Source organism: Mugil cephalus, chromosome 7 (assembly GCF_022458985.1).
Source record: "Mugil cephalus isolate CIBA_MC_2020 chromosome 7, CIBA_Mcephalus_1.1, whole genome shotgun sequence".
Taxonomy (NCBI): domain Eukaryota; kingdom Metazoa; phylum Chordata; class Actinopteri; order Mugiliformes; family Mugilidae; genus Mugil; species Mugil cephalus.
The window spans coordinates 26369927-26391545 of NC_061776.1; the positions used below are offsets into that span (position 1 = coordinate 26369927).

The 21619-nt window shown below is 41.4% G+C and overlaps 1 protein-coding gene across 2 annotated transcripts; it reads left to right on the plus strand.

The window, feature by feature from the left end:
* The first annotated feature begins 490 nt into the window (after positions 1–490).
* tpra (translocated promoter region a, nuclear basket protein) lies at positions 491–21509 on the plus strand. 2 transcript variants are annotated; one of them, XM_047589615.1, is made up of 55 exons: positions 491–736; positions 1219–1323; positions 1600–1664; positions 1947–2037; positions 2127–2230; positions 2360–2524; positions 2729–2821; positions 3217–3297; positions 3432–3519; positions 3808–3945; positions 4079–4173; positions 4418–4615; positions 4710–4817; positions 5031–5254; positions 5718–5881; positions 5967–6091; positions 6188–6336; positions 6456–6618; positions 6943–7077; positions 7931–8071; positions 8240–8444; positions 8583–8779; positions 8862–9002; positions 9685–9801; positions 9897–10100; positions 10337–10527; positions 10665–10812; positions 10949–11086; positions 11484–11615; positions 11807–11937; positions 12203–12413; positions 12497–12646; positions 13399–13491; positions 13783–13887; positions 14055–14267; positions 14676–14714; positions 14973–15167; positions 15283–15394; positions 15498–15691; positions 15882–15952; positions 16211–16410; positions 16526–16720; positions 16872–16984; positions 17201–17275; positions 17586–17819; positions 17910–18111; positions 18193–18392; positions 18642–18713; positions 18857–18948; positions 19378–19490; positions 19621–19719; positions 19797–19938; positions 20490–20587; positions 20809–20910; positions 21159–21509. In XM_047589615.1, exons 1-55 carry the CDS (start codon positions 586–588, stop codon positions 21212–21214), a joined length of 7563 nt encoding a protein of 2520 aa, XP_047445571.1. In that variant the 5' UTR covers positions 491–585; the 3' UTR covers positions 21215–21509. The 2 variants fall into 2 exon arrangements, with proteins under 2 accessions (XP_047445571.1, XP_047445572.1); XM_047589616.1 differs by having other exon boundaries at positions 18860–18948.
* Positions 21510–21619: the final 110 nt, after the last annotated feature.

The following is a 21619-nucleotide window of genomic DNA, read 5'->3' on the forward strand; positions in this document are numbered from 1 at the left end:
TCGAAATATCCCCTGATTCATTTTCAAATTAAAATGTGGTAAACAAAAAAAGCACAAAATACAGGCCTAGGGGCCATTCCCAGTCATGGTGGGTAAGGTAAGGTAAATTATTTTTCTGAGTGGTATTCAGATTCAGAAAACTTAATTTATCATATTTTAATTAAGGGCACACAGAGCCGGCAACAACGACATGATTAGTGGAAAGGCTATGTGTGTGCGTGTGGCAATGAGTTAGGTAGAGTACGGTGTGCAAAACGGTGTGTATTTTAAATTCAACAGACACGACAACAAAGACACATGATAGAATGTTTTTTTAAAAAAAGTAATTGAGGTAGCGCGTATCAATTCATGGCACTCTAGCCCAAAGTGTAGCATCGTTGCGTTTTTTTCTACGCTGCTGTAAGTTGGTTGGCAACGGTTCTTTTATTGTGAAAGTTTGAGCTTCGTATCCTGCTTCGTGTGAGTGCATCTTGACACTTTCTTAACTAGGTCTCAGCAGTGTTACAGACAGGGCACAATTCAACATTATTTTACAAGAGTTTGGCGTCCACCTCCTGTTTATTTTCCCAAGGGGGGTTGGTGGAGATGTCGGTCGTCCTGCTGCAGGCTCTGGAGCGGACAGAGTTGAACAAACTCCCGAAAGGCGTCCAAAACAAGCTCGAGAAGTTTGTAACAGAGTTGCAGAATGCTAACGAGGCGCTCAGGACGCAGCATGAGCGCTTCAAAGCGGACAGTGGTGCGTAGCTACGACCAAGTTGATGTTAGGTAGCTGTTTGCCATGTAAACTACGACATGAGTGCCATATCCGATTCTATCGTACTAAAGCCGTCCCAATGATTAGGCTTTAAATGTACGCCGGCAAAGTCTCGCTCTCATCACCATAGCTGCAATGCTAAAGCTAACTTTGGCGGAAGAGTAACAGTGTGTAAAGTTGACTCAAGTTATCCTGTATTCATTTGTATTTGGTGTGTTGAATTAATTCCAAAATGAAGAACATAGATGCTACTGGGTAAACTTTTATGTTTACGAGATGAATTTTATATAATTGTAAGATGAAGATGAATGAAAATAAATGCTTGATTTGCTACAATTCACTTAAACGACACAACACTTCCATTTTGGATTGCAACAAAGCTACGGTGACAAAGTCATTTCATATTTTATATGATCATTGTGTTGTGAATTCATGCTTTCCTGTTGGATGTTGTGCTCCTACAGAGCAACAGTACTTTGACATTGAGAAGAGACTGGCTGAAGGCCAGGAACAGATCCTGTCTGCCACCAGAGACCTGCAGACCCTCAAGGAGGAAAATAAAAAACTCAGTGAGTCTTCCCACATTCTTTCCTGCAACAGCGGGTGTCTTCAGGGTTCTTGCCTTCTAGAGTACTGTATGTAGCTCTGTATTTGCTGGATGTACTTATTTGCAAAATAATGATGTACTTTATGTTTAAGCAGTAATGCAGAACTAGGGGAAAGCCTGTACAGAAGGCCAGAATCATGTTTAAATCTTTCTGAAAGAACAGTGACAGACAAATAAGTCACAGAATTTACTTTTAATATGAAGTAAGTTTCCTTTTCTGTCTCTTGTCTCTGAACAGATGAAGAGCTGAGCACCCTGAAGGGAATAGAGGGAGAGACCATTGAAGACAAACCACCGCAACAGGTTAACTAGTCTGCAGTCAATCCATTATGTCACAAATCTCTTTTATCTGCAGAAATGGGACATGGGCTGAGGTCACATGATTGTGGTACATCTTTGAAGTGATTCCTGTGAAATGAGACCCCCATTCTATCTGAAAAACCTCTAAAATTAGCCTGTGCAAATCCATTGATAAATCTGCTACTATTGACAATCTATTATAAGAGTGGTTCAAACAACCAAATGGTCCGATTTTCTACAAACACAAGTGCTGTAGGTAATGTGTCTGTGTTTATGTGGTTGCAGCAAACCAAGGCCAAGTATGAGATTGAGGCAGAGAAGAGGGAGCTGGCAAGGCTGCTGGAGAAAAGAACACAGGAAGTGGAGAGTCTTACAGGTAAAACAAAGAGTCCAAGGACAGAAATGTAGTTACACTGTGCATTAATACAGTTAATAATAACTTTCTATAATTTTCTGTATTTCCAGAGGATGTAAAGCGTCTGAATGAGAAACTGACAGACACCAACAAAGTCAAGATGGAGCTGCAGTTAAAACTGGATGATATACAGTCGTCTGCAGCATCTGTACAGGTACTCCTAGACAGATTTCATAGAAACCACTACAGCTCAGCTGATGCTGGACGTGCTGGACGAAATGCACGTCTTCTCTCCTCAAAACTATTGTGACATAATTAGTTTTGCTGCTATTGTGTGTTGTAGCACCGTGAGAAGCGCGTGGAGCAGGAGAAAGAGCTGCTAGAGAAAAAAATCGAGTGGTTATCTGCAGAACTGAAGACCAAAACTGAAGAACTGCTGAACACTAACAGAGAGAAAGGCAAAGAGATACTGGAGCTGCAGGGCAGCCTGAACAGTAGCAAGGAACAGGTAACACACAAATACATACACAGAGGAAAATGATATGAACCAAGATGCATGTGTAATACATCTACAAATATAACAGTGATACTTTCATCTTCTGTACTATGTTTGTTCTTCTGTATTAGTATGTTTGAGGAATACCATAAGGTGTTAAGTAGTTGTTCACATTACACTGCTAATGTATTTTGTGATAACTTTGGTCTTCAACAGGTGACCAGACTGGAAAGTCAGCTCACTTCTCTGAAGGAAACCAGCGAAAGCCAGAATAAAAGAGCTGAAGACCTCAACAATAAACTGAAACAGGTAATTTAGACACGCCATCCTCAGCTACTAATGTTTTTGTAACGTGTTTAGTTACACAGATCAGTCTTTTCTTTATTTATACTATGTTGTTGAACAAACCTAAAGAGCATATGTGGCATTATGCTTCAAGCACAATTTATCTGTTCCAGTTTTTTTTTATGTTTATTTTCAGTGTTATTTTCAGATTTTCTTTGTTTTACATCAGTGGTAATTAATGATTGGACAAAACCGTCCAAGGTTTCATCCAAGATGATATGAACGTCTTAGCATTTCTCCGCTGTTTTGTTGACCAAATAGTTCATTAATCATATGATTAAAGTGACTAGAAAGAAATCTGTTCTGGGCCGTATATACATTAAGTAGCCACATCCACATATATCTGCATGTGTTCCCAGGCCAAAGATGAGCAGAGCGCCATGGAGGAGAAATACCGTAATGAGCTCAACGCTCATGTCAAGTTGTCTTCTCTCTATAAGGTGAGAATCGCCGTGAAGCACTGACAGTAAATGCTGCTCTAATAATTCAGATTTTTTTCAATGTGACACATCATTGTAGTTTAATGTAAAGGTATTTCTTTTGTTATTATTTAACACATTGTTTGTCACTGTAGGTAGCGGCCTCAGATATGGAGACTAAGAACCAAGAGCTGAGCAGAGCAGTGGAAGAGCTCAGCAAGTTGGTTAAAGAGACTGGGGAAGGTATGGCTCTACTTTTAAATTGTCTTTTAGAAAAGTTTTTATTGTACACACCAATAAACCCAACTTAATAAATGAACAGGTGATTGATCCCTCCCTTTTGAAACGCTGATTAGATTATTATCTGATTTGACATTATTTACTGTGCTCGCCTTATTGCTAATTTGTACGTTTTATACTCTTTATATATTGAATCTGACAAATTGAGATAATGCCCCTTGTGAAGTGTCGTCTTCCATGTGCTTAGTGTCAGCGATGGTCTGCGTGTGATTAAATTCATTGTCTTCGTAGCAAACAAGGCTCTGGAGAAGAAGGTGTCAGAGGGCGAAGAGCTGAAGACACGGCTTGAGGCCGAGCTAAGAGAGAAGGTCAAAAAAATGGAGAAGGAGTTGGAAAATGCCACGACGAAGGCTGCAGGCAGACAGTGCTGTAAGAACATGCACACACATTTTTGTAGATATTGCATGTCAAACTTTCTAACCTTTCTTTCTTATGTCTCTTTCTTATAGTTCTATCGCAATAAACCCCAGTCATCATTATTTACATGTGTGTTCTCCTCCAGGTGTCCCATCTCTGACTGAGGAACAGTTGGACTCCATGTGTCCCTCAGCAGCTGCCATTGCTGCAATTGTCAAGCCAGGCATGAAGTTTTTTGATGTGAGTTTTAAGGGGTTTCCCAGAGCTGGGCAACAGGGTTGAACTCATTTCAGCAGGAACCAGTTTTATAATATCATTACACATGCACCACGTTAGGATCCAATCCCCCTCATCCAACAAGAGAAACCTAAGGCTGTAGTGATCACTGGCTCACCAAACCTGGATAAAAATGTACAGTACCTGTACCTGCACACATACCGTCTGTTTAGCAAGTAACAGTTCTCTCTGCTGTATCTGTGTTTAGCTGTACAATGCGTATGCGGAGTGTCAGACACAGCTGCAGCTTGAGAAGCAGGAAAGCAGGAGAGTAAGCAGGGTGCTGGATGAGATCGTCCAGGAGGTGGAGTCCAAAGCCCCTGTCCTCAAACGCCAGCGAGAGGAGTACGAGAGCATGCAGAGGTCCATGGCCTCTCTGTGCAACAAACTGGAACAGGCTCGAACGGTGTGTGTCAGTTGTTTTAACAATGTGTTGATTCAGTTGTGAACTCTTGGGAATGACTTGTTTTGTTATGAGAAAACTTTTTTTTTTCCATCAGGAAATCTACAGTTTGCAGAAAGAAAAAGACGAGGCCAAGCAGCACTCTGATGCTTTGGAGAGAGAAAAAGTGAGGACTGAGAGACAGCTTGAGGATACATCTGCACAGGTATAATAATACATTAACAGGAAAGAAATCTGAAAAGAGAATCTCTTCATCTGCATCCCATATCTGCTTGCTGCATCGTGGTCTATTCTTCTGGATTTTATACAATGGAGTTCATTTTTAATTTTATCTGAGAAAAATATGTAGCCCACATCATGTTGTGGAATGTGAAATGATGGTGCCGATACTTCCACTCATTCATTTCCCCTGGTCCAGCTGTGTGCTCTTCTGGTGGAGCTGGAGGAAGCCAGAGGGAATCAGGTTACCAAGGACGACGACCGCTCTGCTGACATTTCCAGCACCTCTGAGGTCATCAGTCCTCGCCAGCTGTCCTTCCGTAGTGTGGAGGAGCTCCAGAGGCAGAATCAAAGCTTGATGGGGAGGCTGAGGGAGCTGGAGGAAGAGAAAGACAGACAACAGAGCCAGGCAGCATCAGCACGGTAAGAAGGCCCCTCACTTTTCTTTGGCTTTGCTTTGTTTTTTTGACCAAAGACACTTGTGGCATTGTCAGAACCCAAAGGCATATGTGGGATATTAACAATATTAGGAACTTATTGATTTATTGTCTAAATTAATTTCAGCTTTGCAATTGGATAAAGAAGAAGCCAGCACAAAGCTTTCTTCTGTATGTTTAATACCTTGCATTAGCTTTTCTGAGGGACGTGAGTACAAAAGATACTTGACAGACAGTATCTGATACTTCAAATAGGAAACAAACAGACAAAACAAATCAGAGGAAGGATTACAGGCTAACAACTGTCAAGATTACTGGCATGATCAACCTGGGTTACCACTGGTGTAGTCTTCTGCCACTGCAGAAGGGAACCAGGATGCCAATTAGCAAATTATCTGGATGCACTCATGCAATGTAAAGATCAGCTCTGTATGTCTGGTTCCCCGCAGCATATCAGAGTTGGAGTCCAGTGTGGATAAACTTCAGACGGAGGTTGAGCAGCTGAAAGAGCAGAGGAACCAGCAGAAACAGCTGGCCGACTCCAGCGCCAGGCAGAGAGACATGTACAAGGCCCTGCTGACGCAGAGCACAGGCTTCAACTTGCCCCCGCAAGGTGACCCAAAAACACACGCATATACGGACCCTTGTGGTGACCTTTGGTCAACAGAATGACATCAAGTATTTGTGTGTGTCTGCAGGTCCAGACTCTTCTTCCCACCCCCCGAATGTTCGTCCTTCTGTCCCGGCTACACGTTCTATGCCTCAGAGAGCCGTTGCTGCAGAGTCAGCACAGACTGCTCAGACGAAGGCTGCTTTAAAACAGGTACGTATAAACCTCCTGGATGTATGTGCTGCATTTTCCCTTATCTTCACATGTATGGTGGGTAGTGCGTTTCTGAGCATGTCTGTGCTTTTCCAGCTCAACGATGCCTTCACATTGTATAAGAAGGAGAAGGCAGAGAATGACAGGATGCTGAATGAAACAAACGACCGGCTGCAGAAGCAACTGACGGAACTGCGCTCCAGCCAGGCCAAGATGACTTCTCAACTGGAGTTCAACAACAAGAGGTGTGTTAGTAAAAAAAAAGCAGCCATGATGGATCCACATTTGTTAATAAAAAAACCTTTTTCTGTATTCAGATCTGAGCTGTGTGTGTGTTTGTGTCATTGGTTCCTGTGTACATCAGGTATGAGATTCTCCAGGAGACTGCATCAGCCTACCGCAGAGAGATCTCTGCCCTACAGGAGAGGAACCAAAAAATGTCTCTAACAGCCCAACGTCACGAGCACATCATCCACACACTGACCCAGGACCTGAGGCAGGCTACTGAAAAACTGGCCCTGGAAGAGGTAAAGTGGAGTCTACAGCTAGACAAATAACTAGAAGTTATGCAGTTTTACTTACTTTATGGTTTACTTCTGGCCAAACTGTGTGTTTGATTTGATTTGTTTGTTCATGGGGTTTAAAAGAAAGTTAGATTTATATATTTATTAAAGCATAAGCTAATATCTCAAGACTTAAAAATATTATATCCACATGCCTATATGCACATTGCGGAAGAAAAACTGTCATCACTTATGGAGATTTACCAAAAACACACACAAGTTTGATTTTTCTTTCTGTTTATGTCTTATTTATTGCTTGTTTTAATTTGTATTTATCTCTGTTTGTAGGTGCGCGTGGAGAACCTTTCTAAAGAGAGAGAGATATTAAGGCAAGCAGAGAGCCGACTCTACCGAGAGAAGGAAGCCATTCTGGCAGAGCAGCGAAACCAGAACCTGCTGCTGACCAACCTCAAGGCTATACAGGTACAATGTAAACTCCTTTGCAATGTTTGCAATGTTACCTCTGCATCCCTTTCTAATTGGCCTCCAGTCATACATTCATAGGGTTGTTCTGTTGCTTGTTGCTGTTGTCCACTCAGATATTTCAGATGTGATGATGTGATTCTGGGTACTGATCCATGTGTGTATATATGTGTATGTATATGTATATATATATATGTGTGTGTATATATATATATATATGTGTGTATATATATATATATATGTGTGTATATATATATATATATGTGTGTATATATATATATATATATATGTGTGTATATATATATATATATATGTGTGTGTATATATATATATATATATATGTGTGTATATATATATATATATATATGTGTGTATATATATATATATATATATGTGTGTATATATATATATATATGTGTGTATATATATATATATATGTGTATATATATATATATATATATGTGTGTGTATATCTATATATGTATATGTGTGTGTATATGTATATATGTATATGTATATATGTATACACATATAAAGAGAGAGAGAGAGAGAGACAGAGAGATAGAGGCCTACAATTAAACTATTTATTTGTTACAGTAAGAAAAAAATTCCCTGTTGAGTGTTACTGAAATGATGCATTGGCATGAGGTCTTGTTCATGTTGGTAGTCAAACAAGAGGTTAACATTCACTTTCAGGTTGTTTCACAACCTTTCAGCTTCTTCTTCTTCTTTTTTTTTTTTAGCCGCAGCTTTTCTTCAGATAAACAATATCAATCACTCCATGTGTAAAATGAATTCGTTTTCTCTCTCAGTTTCTAATTTTGTCTCTTATTTCTGCCGGTTATTCACACAGTTGACCATGGACCGTACCGAGACTGACACTCGTCAGCGTCTGAACAACAAAATTGAACAACTGGAGGCAGAAGTGGCTTCGATGAAGACCAGGCTGGAGCAGGAAGTTGCACAGAGACATGCCCTAGGGCGGACCATGGATGTACGTGAAGTAGTAGTGTGTTTATTTCCTTTAAATAATTAAGTATTGTTAGACTATTTAGTATAATTCATCTGCATGGAGGGATAGACTGAAAGTATAATTTTGTCAGTAACATTCAAGTTCCAGTAATCTGGTCTCTTCCCTCTGTTACCTCTGCCTTCCTCACAGGCCCAGCTGTTAGAAGCTAAGAAGCAGTTGGAGACCCAGAACACCCTGCAGCAGAAAACCAGGGAGCTGCTGCGTAGCTCTGAACAGCAGGTAGCTGCACTGAAAACGCAATTGGCGTCTGCTTCCTCCTCCGAGTCTGTTAATACCTCCAGCAACACAACCACACCAGTCACCAGAGCTGCAGGCCTCCGAGCACCTCTGAGAGGTAAACAGCACTCCAGCTGATAGACACAGACAATTTCATGCACAAACATTGTAATTTGTCTATATAAGAAAAAAGAAAAAAAATAGTAAAGGTAATACTGTAACAGTGAGTGTTTTTGTTCCCTTTTGTCTCCCACAGTGCGCTCTCCAGTACCAGCAGGCTCCCAGCAGCCCAGCCAATCAGAGCAGGAGCTCTCAGACTTGAAAGGTCTCCTGCGTAGTGCTGAGGAACAGAACAGTGAACTAGCAGAGCAGCTGAAGAATGCTAATGCTACTGTAGAGCAGTACAGAGCCGTGGTGCTGACTCTAGAAGACAGCCTGAAGAAAGAAAAGGAGGTAGAACTCCTTTTCTGTTCCACTTTGGTACCTATTAACACACATTCCCAGCCATGTTTGATTAACATTCTCCTTTCTTTAGTCACGGTTCCCCCTGGAGGTCCAGCTAAAGGAGTCACAGGAGGTACAGAAGCAGCTGGAGAAGAGGATTGTAGAACTGGAGAAAATTAATCAGCAGGGACAAGAGGAGAGGAGGAAAGCTGTGGACGCAGTAGAAAAAGAAGTAAGCCTGTTTGAGTCCTTAACCCTAGCCCTAGTTTTATTTGGTAAAGTCTAATCGTGTTTGTACATATATATGTATTCTTTAAGTATGTTATAGAAACACATAAGTGAAATTACTAGCTACTAAAAGATGAATTGTCCTTATACAAGAAGCCATTTCATGCACTGACCTTTACTAATGACACAGAGAGGAGGAGCATCAGATTCAGTAAGCAAAGCAGCTTATGGAGTGAAACGGATCATTTTTCATGTTCTCACTCAATACTGCAATGTACAACTGTAACTGTCGTTCTTTTATTGGAGTAAATTTGTGTTGAGCGCATTACACTAATGTTATAAATAAGCATTGGCCACTCCTTTTTATTAAACTTAATATCTTAATCATTCTCATGTTCCAGCCTCTCACATAGAATGATTCTGTTGAATATGATGTTGATATAAATTTTAGACTCATGGTTGGACCAAACACTGGGGCTGGGTATTATGAATTTCAATTCACAAAGTCCTAACGTGATTTGGTTCAAATCAAAATCAATTAATTTATTTTGAAACTATTTAACTTCGCTGTGAATGAGTTGTTCAGGAGACTTGTGATATTTCCACAATATTCTACCTCTAGTTTTCCTGTTCTCCTCTTCTCTTCGTCCAAATGTTTCATCATTTTCCATCCTTTATTTGTCCAGGTGTCTGAGCTGCAACGTAGTCTGAAGGCCAGCCAGACAGAGCAGCAGGAGGCGCTGGAGAGGGCTGCTGCTGCTGTCACAATGGAGCAGAAAGCCATACAGGACAGCCTGCTGCAGGTCATTTACACACACATACATTTAATATCCCATTTCTTCATATTCCGTTCTTCACCTCGAGTCAGATGGTTATTCTCCATACTTCTCTCCCTCAGACAAAGCTAGCTGGAGAGGCACAGGCCAAGTATGAGAGGGAGCTAATGCTTCATGCTGCTGATGTGGAGGCTCTGCAAGAGCTGAAGAAAAGATCCCAACAAGAAGCAGCACGGAAGAGGGAGTTAGAGGATCAGCTGAGGAAGACGTCCTCTCTCCTCCAGGAAAAAACTGCAGCTTGGAACCTGATGGAAAAACAGCTGAAGGTAGTACACGGCAGCTTGAAGTAACTATTTGTAGATTATCCAGACTACTTTGTTTTAGCTTTGTCTTTGGATGATTGAGAATCTTGTCACTTTAAATTTTCTTCATCTTCTTAAGTTAAATGTATTAAATCAGAATCAGAAAAAACTTTAATTATAGATTTATTTTATTTATAGACACGTTTAACATAAATATTACATCTGCTTAATTTATTATTGTTACTTTGACTCTACTTCAGGAGAACCTGTTGGCTCAGAGCCGTCGTTGTGAGGAACTGGGGAAGCAGAATAGTCTCCTGCATCAACAGATGGATGAAATGGCCTCCAGGAGTCGGCAGCTGCAACAAGAACACCAACAGCAGCAGCAGCAGCTTGACCTGTCATTCAGTGAGGAAGGGAAGACCACTGAACAGATACTAGAAATTCTCAGGTAATACTGCTACACCGCAGGGAGTTGTGTGTTTGAATTAATACTTGACTTTAAAAAAATTAATTAATTACAGTTCTCATCAACAACCCAGATGTATCCATTTAGAAAAGACTATAAAACATGTGCTTGTGGCATAGGTTCGTACGTCAAGAGAAGGAGATTGCTGCGGCCCAATGTGAGGCGTCTGACGGAGAAGCTCTTCGCTACAAACAGCGAGTGGAACACCAAGACAGAGAGCTGAAGGAGCTACAGGAAGCTCTGAATGCAGAGAGGGAGAAGATGCAGGTATGAGATGTTTCAGATAGTTTTAAAGGGACTACTCTCTCATTGTAGAGTGTTAACTAAAACAAACAGAAGAGGCACAGGAGACTGCAGTTTCATTATAATTAGTCTAACCGTTTGGCCTCTTCTGTTCTCTCAGGCTACAGCAAAGACTCTGGCTCAGCAGGAGGAGCAGCTGAAGAAGATGGAGAATATCAATGCCCTTCAAGAAACCAACAGGATGCTGAAAATGGACAAAGATAAACTGGAGCAGGAGCTGCAGCAGGCTCAGGCTAAGGTAAGATCAGCTGTATTTTATCGTAGACCTCCCTTTAATCGTTTCTTGAAGCTACCTTTGTGGTAACTATGGTGATAAAGGAAATCACAGGTTAGGTTGTATGTCTTGAGGTGATACATTTCTTAATACTAAATGATAAATAATACTTGATGTGAAAAAACAGTCAATTTCCTCTTCATATTTGTACATTTTGTAAGAATGCTATTGGTTATCATTCAGTCACAACAAAGTTATTGGTTATTATTACTACTACAATTCTAAATACCAGGGCACGTCCATACTGTCAAACCAGGAGGATGTGCCTCCTCATGACATATTCCCATACATATTAACATCACACTGCCTCCATCCATAATCACTGAGTGAAACTGCCACTAACTTTAACTGTCTCTACTAGGTGACAAAGCTCCAGTCAGACATCAGTCCTTTGCATCACTCTCTGTCTCAGCTGTCAGAGAAAAATGGCTCTCTGCAGGCTGATAAGAGGATACTGGAGGACGACCTCAAACGGTGGAAGGCCAGAGCACAGGTAACTGTACTGCATTACACAAGTGTTAACACCTCCATGTGTGTAAGAGGTTTATTATTTGTGTTTCTTTATGCTCTCCTGTTTCTTGCAGTTACATCATTTTGTAGTCCTTTGTTACCAGTTCATCTGTTAAAGCTTGTGTTTTCCAGTTTGTCAGTTTTATCTTCAACTCCAGTTGTCTTCCTTCACAGCAACTGGTTAGCCAACAGAAAGAAGGCGACGTTGAGGAGAAGCAAAAACTCACCCAGGAGAGAGAGACTCAGCAGAGACGCATCACACAGCTAGCTGAAGAGACAGCCAAACTGAAGACTGAACTCACCAGGTAGAACACATATTGAAACACACATGGATACATGATGGGGTAATACACACACACACACACACTCAAATTCTACATAGTGTAGCATCAATTAAAAATAGCTGAGCTCAGACGTTTCCTGAATCAGTTTAGGTCTAGTATCTGTTCTGTGTAATTTTGCAGCTAAAATGACCAGAGCAGATCTTCCAACAACTACAACACTCATTAGCAGTTTGATCATTGCATCCTAAAAAAAACAACCTGACCAAGTGTTTTATGTGTGAATCAGATCTAATGCCAGCAGTAACTCGGCTCAGTCTCAGCTGCAAGCCCTGAGAGACTCTCTGATCCGACTGACCTCTGAAAGAGATGTTCTGAAAAAAGACATGGAAACAAAAAACAATGACATTCTGGAGAAGAACAAGACCATCACCCAGGTGAAGAAGATTGGACGGCGCTACAAGACCCAGTATGAGGAGCTCAAAGCCCAGCATGACAAGGTGTGTGAGGAAGATTGTGCAAACAGTTTGGACCAAATGAGTGTGAATGAAAGCTGGAGTGAGAGTTTGTCCGTGTCTTCCAGCTGGTCAGTGAAACGGCTGCCAAAGCAGGAAGTGAGGCCTCTACGAGCCAGGATGCACAGCAGGAGCTGAACAAAGCCCAAGAGGAGCTCAGCAAGACCCGGGAGGAGCTGAACACACTAAAGGAGGAGGTGCAGAAAAAACAGGAGGAGGTGAGTAGAAAGGCTTTTTGATATTTGTTAAGGCAACGTGCAATAAGGTTGCAGTTTCACTCCAAAAATACCTTATTAAATAACAACGTCATAAGATGTTTTTTTTTTAAACTGACTATGGCTACCCAGATCAAGTTACCTTGCTGATCCCCATTACTACTTTTTATCACATTAACCTCACGGAAGAAATATAATAATACTAATAGAGGCTTTCAGAGAATGGCTCTTGGTGTAGACTGGTCTACACCATTCTAAAAAGAAGACATAATTATTACTGAAACAGTTACTCAGTATAACTGAATAACTTTATGTTTTAGACAATTGATCAGACAAAAAAAAACGTGGAGCAGCTGATTTCTAAAACATTGTTAAATGGTATGTATTAATTTGGCTTACCAAATAAGGTTTACAGAAAGTGAATGAGTGTGTTTATGAAATTAAATCATGCTCAGTATCTCAGAAACACTATGAGGAAGTTTATTCAAATATGCCACCAACTTAGACTAAGAATGAACTGATAAGAATTTGGTGGTGATCATCACATTTTACATCCTATGTTCACTAGGTCACTTCATTTTAACATAGAATATTGCAAAACCTATTTTAAAATGTTATTTTCTGGGTAGAGATGCCGTAGATGTTCACTGCAACTTGACTGGTTCTCGAGGCATACACCAGCAAGGCAGCAGTTCTCATTTATGCTGGCTCAGGTTGCTGACATGATTTGATTTATGATTTATTTCTTCCACCAGGCCCAGAAATCGCAACAAGAGTTGGAGGCTGCTCAGAAGGAAACTCAGCAGACCAAGGAAAAATTCCAGGAGGTCCAAAACCAGCTGACACAGGTCCAGCACAGTCAAGTTAACTCAAAGTTACCAAAAGAATCTGTAATTGAAGATGGAAGGAGAAGAAATCCAAAAGGCGTTGAATAAAGGCAACTGGACTTGTAGAATTTCTTGAAGACGTTTCGCCGTTTTGTCTTTATTCAACGTCTCTTGGATGACCAAGACCTGGATGACTGAGAACCTTCACAGACATGGAAGGAGAAAAGCAGACTTTTGCAGCTCTACTAACGTGTTAGAAATGCAGGAATCCCTGTTTTCATTTGTTGTCATTTGCACCTCTTTGCCATATAGGTCCAGTCCCAGTTGTCCCAATCCCAGACTCAACTGCAGCAGAATCAGAACCAGCTCACCCAGAGTCAGAAAGAGCTTCAACAAGCCAAGAGTCAAACACAGCAGGTAAGAAATCTCAGGACAACTCTTGAGACTGACACCTGACTTGGGCCTTTGGTTCACATTTGTTTGCAGGTTGAAAACCAAAAGAAATTCACCCAGACTTGACAAAATGTCAAACAAAAGACCCACAATAAGCAGATTAACCTCCTCATTTTTAATATGATATATAGGTACAGACCCAGTTGAAGTCGGCTCAGTCTCAAGCTCAGGCCCGTCAGAACCAGATTCAGCAGATCCAGAAGGAGCTCCAGCAGGCTAAAGATGCCCTGCAGCAGAACCTCGCCAATCAGAAAAAAATACAGCAGACTCAACAAAGCAGCCAACAGAGCCACAACCAGGAAATCAACAACCTTAAATCTGCTCTGAGTCAGGCAGAGAGCAAGGTGAAGTACATTCTTTACTGTTTGGTTCGATTTTGATTTTATACATGTTCTTCTTACTTTGACCCTAACCCTAACTTTTGTAGTCCTGCCTCATACCTGATTTACCTGTCTCAAAGTAAAGGAGCCATGGATTTAGGTTGCATGTTTTTATGTTTTCCCCATCTGCGTCTCTGAACAACCATTGAAATCCAGTTGATGTTGCAAACGCACTTAACATTATAGTGTTATGCAAAGGTTGCCCCCAGCTGCCCCTAGTACAAGAGTTTTAACCACAGACTGTTAATAGTTGGGAATTGTTTGTGCTTCTCTGGTATCAAAGCTCAGAACTTACTTATGGTTGTATTTAAATCATTTTTGTCAATTAACAGTAAACTAATAAATAAATATCGTTCCTTACTCTGCTAACAGGTGACTGAGCTTCAAGGCCAGCTGGACAGCCTGCAGAAGGTCAGAGAAAAGCTTTAAACTATTTATTTACTTCCATCTTTCTAAATCAGTCCTGGAGTATTTAAAATCTTTGAATATGAGCAGCACAGATTTATTTTCTTTGTGGATGTTCATGTGGAGAAGCTGACTTTAACTATTACTTTTTAGGAAAATATATTTATACACTATTTTACACATTATTTTTTATCTTTTCCTTATAATTATGTCTCTGTCTATGTCATAAGTTTTCTTTTAATGTCTCTCTTACTTCTTTATCAGACGGTTGCAGAGCGTGAAACAGACATCAAGACCCTGCAGCAGCAGCTAACTGAAGCTAGCCAGGCTAGTGATGCTAGCCAAGCCACACAGGCCAACCAGAACCAGAGTTCTCAGTCCATCCAGGCCACTGATGCTAATGCTGCTAATGATGCTAACCAGGCAGTACAAGAGGAGCTGGCAAAACTCAGACAGGAGGTACCTCCATATGTTTTCTGTTTTCTCTAAACCATGCCATAATCAACCTGGAGTGTGCTGTTGCATTTAGTTATGTTAGGATGTTTCACTAATTCTGTACATTGTTTTCTTGCAGCTGTCTGAGAGCAAGAGTAGAGAGGAGCAGCTCAAACAGCAGATGACTGAGAAAGATGAGAAGACCAAAAAGGTCTTCTTGGGAGCCAAGACCAAAATCAGCCAGTTAAACAGTAGGTTCATACAAACCTTGTGAAAGGAAGACATGGTGACAAAACACAGTCAACAAATAAACTAAACTGTTGTGTTATTTACATTTACTACCTTTCCCTGTAGATGCTAAAGAGCAGCTCAGTCAGGAGATAGAAGAACTGAAACAGAGTAAGGAAGAACTGGAGGTGAGAATGAACGCCCTCAAGTCTCAGTACGAAGGACGACTCCTTCGACTGGACAGAGAGCTAAGAGAACTGAGAGAGACACAAACACACTCTGACCCCAGAGAGGAGCCACTGGACCAGAGTGGAGCTAAGGTACAAAAGGATCACTCTGTGAACATGATGGATAGTTGATTGACTTCCTTGCCAAATTAGACCAAAGCTTTTTTCTTCTTCTACATACTTTGCTCAAAGCAACCTAACCTAATGAAATATTACCACTCTAGTAACACTTTGTGCAACATTTTGTTCTTTAACACTTGTTTCTGTCATGTGATTACAAAAGGTGGGTGATCAGGCCAGGTCTGCTGACCAGAGACAAATTTCTTTGAAGAGTCCTGCTCAAGACAGGGGAAGGTAACTACTGAAATCATACACATGCATGCTTAAACACCAGAGACTGAAGAATAATAAAAAGGAAAGGTTCTTTGGGAAGAGCTTTAAAATCTAGTTTACAGTCAATGGATGTAATCTGACTGCAGCTTTGAAAACTTTAAGTCTGCAGAGTCAGACTAGATCAGTATGAGCTACAAAAGCTCAGAATAGTTAATGGTTGCATATAACAAACAACACAAAAGAAATCATTGTAATAACTTCTCACTGGTTCTCCATTAGCTCCAGCTTGTCTGAACCTCCCACTGCCAACATCCGTCCCACCACAAGTACACCATCTCCTAGCAATAAGCCTAGCCCCTCCCCTGGTAGCAAGGCCACGCCTCGTGCCAGCATCCGACCTATGGTTACACCGGCAACTGTCCCCATCCCAACACCTACAGCCACTGTGATGCCCACCACACAGGCTGACAGTCAAGAGGGTAAGAGCAGGAAGAAAATAAAAAGTTGATTTCTTGCCATTCAAGTCTTTACTGTATGCTTTGTTGGTAAAGGTTAAATGACACAATTATCAATGGATTATGCTCATATCTGCAGTGCTGATGAATGCAGGAGCTTCTGTGCACTCGACCAGCTCCAGTCTGGGGAACGCCCCCACCTCCATAACTCAGCCAACCAGCACCCAGACCACAGCTTTTGTACAGCCCACTCAGCAGCAGGCTTCCAGTCAGGGTGCAGGCTCTAGCTCAGAGGCAGAGCGACCATCTACATCCTCTTCCCTGATTGGAACAGGTGAGATGGGCCTCGTCCAAAACCAGCTGTCAACCCCCGAAACATTACACATACATTGGGTTTAAATTTGTTGTTGTTGATGTTCATGCCTGACTAGATACAACTAAATAGCTTTAACTGATGTCCTGGTATGTGCATCTGACTAATGCAGGTTCTAAGCGTGTCCGAGAGGATGAGCAGGAGGAAGAGGAGAGTAGACCAGAGAGTACGCACACGCCTCCGACCACTAAAAAACTAAGACTGAAACCAAAAATAACACTGCAGGTAAACACAAACACACAAAATCCAGACTGACTTGAGTCAAAGTGCACTTAGACATGTTATTCATTTAAAACTGGAAAAGCTTCAGAAAGTTGACACTAAATTACCTTTATTCAAGAATAAATAGATAAGCAACAAATACAGAACGAATAAAGTACCATGCGTTTTTTTTCACTTGTGTAATGTGTAATTGGAGCTGTGTAATGTGTTGTGTTTCAGATGGAAGCTGAGGAGGAGATGGAGGGAGAGCTGAGGGATGAGGTGGAACGTCAGGATTCACCAGATGACAGTCAGGTGAGTTATTGATTAAACCAAACTGGCTAAAGATCAAGAAAGTGAGCAAAAAGAACATCCTCTATATTTGGGCTTTGACAGCAGTATTTCTATGATTTTACTATCGTTAAGCAGCAATTCTGGGATAATGTGCTTCTGAAACATTTCTACACATGTAGACTTTTCATTAGGTTTTCCAGTTGTTCCTCTGTTACATATTTCCTTCTGAATTAAGTGTACCACTCTGCCACCATGTTAACATATACCAACAGAGTGCAGATGAAGCAGATCTGTAAATGTGCATAATATGAGTTCTTTGTTTGCATTGTAGGCACTCCCAGAAGAGGTTTTCCCACTTTTAGAAGATGATGAGGACAACGAGGATGAGGGTGTGTCACAGTCTGTCCCTTCTGATCAGATGTCCTCCCAGGGCTCAGCCATAGTTCGTGACGTGATAGTAATCGACACAGACAGCGAGAGCCGTGAGAGCAAAGAGGGGGAGAAGCAGGAGGGAGAAGATGAAGAGGAGGAGGAGGAGGAGGAAGAGGAGGAAGAAGGCGATGAGGTACTGCTTCTTTAAGAACTTTTCCAAGTTTCCAAGCTTTGTCTGTTGTCACTCAGGTGGTGACTTCCTAGCTCTCTCTGTCTTCTTCAGTATAAGGAGGAAGAGGATGACGATGAAGATGACGATGATGCTGCTGACAGCCGAATGAGGGAAGGAGACGAGAGTAATGAGGAGAGCAGAGAGGCCGGAGAAGAGGAAGAAGGCGAGGAGCCGTCAGAAGGCACTAATGCTGAGGAGAATGTGAGTGGAGCGTCTTCAGGCTCCCAGCGTCCCTCCGAGCCGACACACAGCGGTGAGCACATCACGATTAAAGGACCGATTTGATGCATCCTCCTGTAGAAAACAACTAAAGTGACTCAATCGTCTCTTCCAGGTGAAAGCTGCAGTGGTGCAGCATCAGAGTCTGACCATCCCAGAGACCCTCTACACCTCCCCCCAACCTCCTCCTGTGCACCCTCCACATCGTCATCTCTCACACCCCGCCTGCCCCATACACGTAGGCCCCCACACGCCCTCCCACCACGGCTCTACATCCAACCTCCAGCTGCTGAGCTGGGACCCCCACATTCACAGGTATTAAACACTTCTTACTATTGATTTCAGCTTCATCATTCTAAAAGAGTAATGCCCAGGAATTATCTATGAAAATAACTTCAAAACACACAGACCTCCTGAGCTCATAAAGACCCAAGAAATATTGAACTGCAGACTAAAATAAGAGTTAATAATTGTTAAACTCAAACATAATCAAAAAATATATCCAACAAAATATTCAAAATGGTTTCTTGAATCTGACAGCAGTGATTTGTGCTTGTTAATCAGAGACAGTCTTCTCAGCTCCGACGACCATCATCAGGACGTGGACCTCAACTAACCCCAGGAATAGGCAGTATGGTAAGAGCTGTGTGTTCATGCACCTATATTTAGTTCACATGTTGGAGACATGAATCGTGTTGCTGGTCTCAACAGTGTTGCACGCATGTGCCAAGCAAAGGAGATGAATGTTTCAGCTAAGGCGGCGTGTTTGTGTGTTGCAGCAGCCTTTCTTTGATGATGATGACAGAATGGTTCCCAGTACTCCCACTCTGGTAGTACCACACCGCAACGATGGCTTCGCTGAGGCTATACAGTAAGATCCATGCACACCGGGATATTTGTATTAAATGATCTGCACTTATCTAATGTTTGCAGAACGAAGCGCTTTAAGAATGTTTCACCTTCACACAACACGCTCTTCCTCACTCTCACCTAACAATAGCACCAGATGCTTTTTTCGCACAGATTTGGCTACTTTTGTTGTATTTCACATATGGATAATGTGTGGAAAGACTTCATACTTTGTCTCACAGTATGATTTTCTTTGTTAAAGAGGATTTTAAAAGAAGACAAAGCCTAGTTCAGTGCTTCAGATTACACTTAATTGGTGAATCGGACTAATTTTATTAAAAACAAAGTTTCCTTGGCAAAGACAGTGAGAATAAACAAATGAAAAATGGTATTGCCAGCACTTCAACCATTGCATCACAAAAGTAATTCTCTCTGTCTTTGATTTCCTCAGTTCTCCTCAGGTAGCAGGTCTATCCACCAGGTTCAGGTTTGGACCTCCAGAAGACTTGCTGCCTCAGACATCATCCTCACACTCTGATCTGGGACAGTTGGCCTCTCAAGGAGGTAACACACACACACACACACACACACACACACACAGTCACAATTATACTTGTTTGTGACACATCTTTTGGCATTTGTATATGTAAATAATCAATAGTAATGGCCTCCTACTCACCTTTTGTTTACTTAGGTTTGGGTATGTATGAGTCTCCTCTGTTCCTGGCTGCTCACGATGAAGACGGAGGAGGAAGGAGTGTCCCAACCACGCCTTTACAAGTGGCTGCACCAGGTAAAAAAAATAAAATAACCCACACACAGTCTGTCACACTTAATCAGTTGTAGTCACACAGTCTGTTTCTCTGCCAGTGACGGTCTTTACTGAGTCCCTGCCTTCAGATGCTGGTGACAACATGGCCTCCCAGTCGGTTCCCATGGTAACTGCCTCCACTGGGATGGCCGGTGCTGCCGATGATGGTGATGAGGTCTTCATGGAGCAAGAAGGGGATGGGTGAGCAACTCAGTCGGGGGCTCTGGGCTTATATCATAGACTGTAGATAAAATCCACTTACTCCACTCTTTGCTAAAATTAAAACTACTCTGAAAAATGGACACATGAACATACATCATTATATTAACTCTCTAAAGTGACTATGATCGTAGCAAAAAAACTTTTGAAATATACTTTAGTTTGGTCCAATCCACCCAGGTAACATGGAGGAGGTGTGGCTTATGACGTATACTGCAGCCAGCCACCAGGGGGAGTGCCACATGTTTTGGCTTCACTTTTGAGGAACTGTCATGGCATCCACTTTTTTTGCAGTCTATGGTTAGATGTGACGCATACACATTTCTTAATTTGATTCTCCTCAGCTAGCTGCTAACTAGCCATAATTCAGGTGCAGCTATATATGTAAACCTAGATGATGTTAAATGTGTATATTATGTATATAGCCCATATAGGAACATGTCTTCTTTTTTTCTATTGTGACTTTTAGGTGTTTTATCTTAAGCCAGAAAAATAAAATCAATCCTTCCTTCCTGTATTTGTGTGTTTTTCAGGCCTGGTATTGAATCTTCCTTGGAGAGTCAAGGAGACATCGAGTCAGCAGGACAGCAAAATGATGACGTATCCCTGCCGTCTACCAGCCAAGATCCTGGTAATTTACTAGTTTACTTTACTGACTTCTAATCATAATAGCAGGATTTTCATTTAAACCCAAGATAAAAATGTCAGATACGAAAGATACACATGATTATATAGGTTATTGATAAAGTTCCATTACAAACTCCTTTTTGATAAAAGTAAAAGTGGTTTATGTACACAATAGGTACTGTCTCTGAAACTTTGATTACCAGACTTCTCTTGCTTTGTTCATAGACACGAGCAGTGTTCCTCAGCGCCGCACAATGACCAGTCAGCTTCTGATGAGAGGAGGAAGTAGAGGAAGAGGAGAGGCCAGGACTTTTCTCAGCCGTAGAGGTAAGAAAACAGAGGTTGTTAAATTGTTCCACAGACAGGACCAGACAACATGCCTGGCTTAGTAATCACCAATAATGTAGTGCACACTTTGAGAAATCCAATAACTCCACAGGCAATCACAATGAATGATGAAGCAGTTTATTGAAGGGCAGTATGCAGAGAACAGCACTGGATATGAACAACATGAATAGTAACACTTATCTCAGTCATTAATACTAACCAGCCAAATGTTTCTCCATATATTTCAGGAACTTTCTCTCGAGGAGGCAGGGGAGGAGCCATGGGTAGAGGGGGCATGGCCTAATATTGACATGACATGTTGATTGTGCTCTTTGTTATCCAAGAAAGATGGCAATTCTCAGATTTCAAATTCAGTGCATCCGTAAATCTGAATTCCAATCAAAATCATTTATCACATTCTTGCAACAGATGTAAGGTAACCTTGTTTGAGATATGATAGGCCACACTGAGGTCCAGTGATTTGCTTTAGTTGTTTTTTTTTTGTTTGTTTTACGTGCGTTCATGAGTAGCCTTGGTTTGCTCTCTTTGTGAGCTGTCTACACCTATGTTTTAATAATAAAGTGGCATATTGAGTAAAATCAATGTCATGTGATGTGTTCTAATAATGTGGTGGGTCATGTCGCAACCTAAAGATGAAGAATGTATTTTTTGTTGAGGATTGATTGAAGTTTTTGAATGAATGAATGAA

Bases quoted from the DNA above. Each gene is read 5' to 3' on its own strand.
- tpra (XM_047589615.1), top strand. From the start codon at position 586: ATGTCGGTCGTCCTGCTGCAGGCTCTGGAGCGGACAGAGTTGAACAAA. The intron at 11,087-11,483 runs GTAAGATCAGCT...TGTCTCTACTAG, and splicing joins TGCAGCAGGCTCAGGCTAAG to GTGACAAAGCTCCAGTCAGA. The intron at 18,112-18,192 runs GTGAGCACATCA...CGTCTCTTCCAG, and splicing joins CTCCGAGCCGACACACAGCG to GTGAAAGCTGCAGTGGTGCA.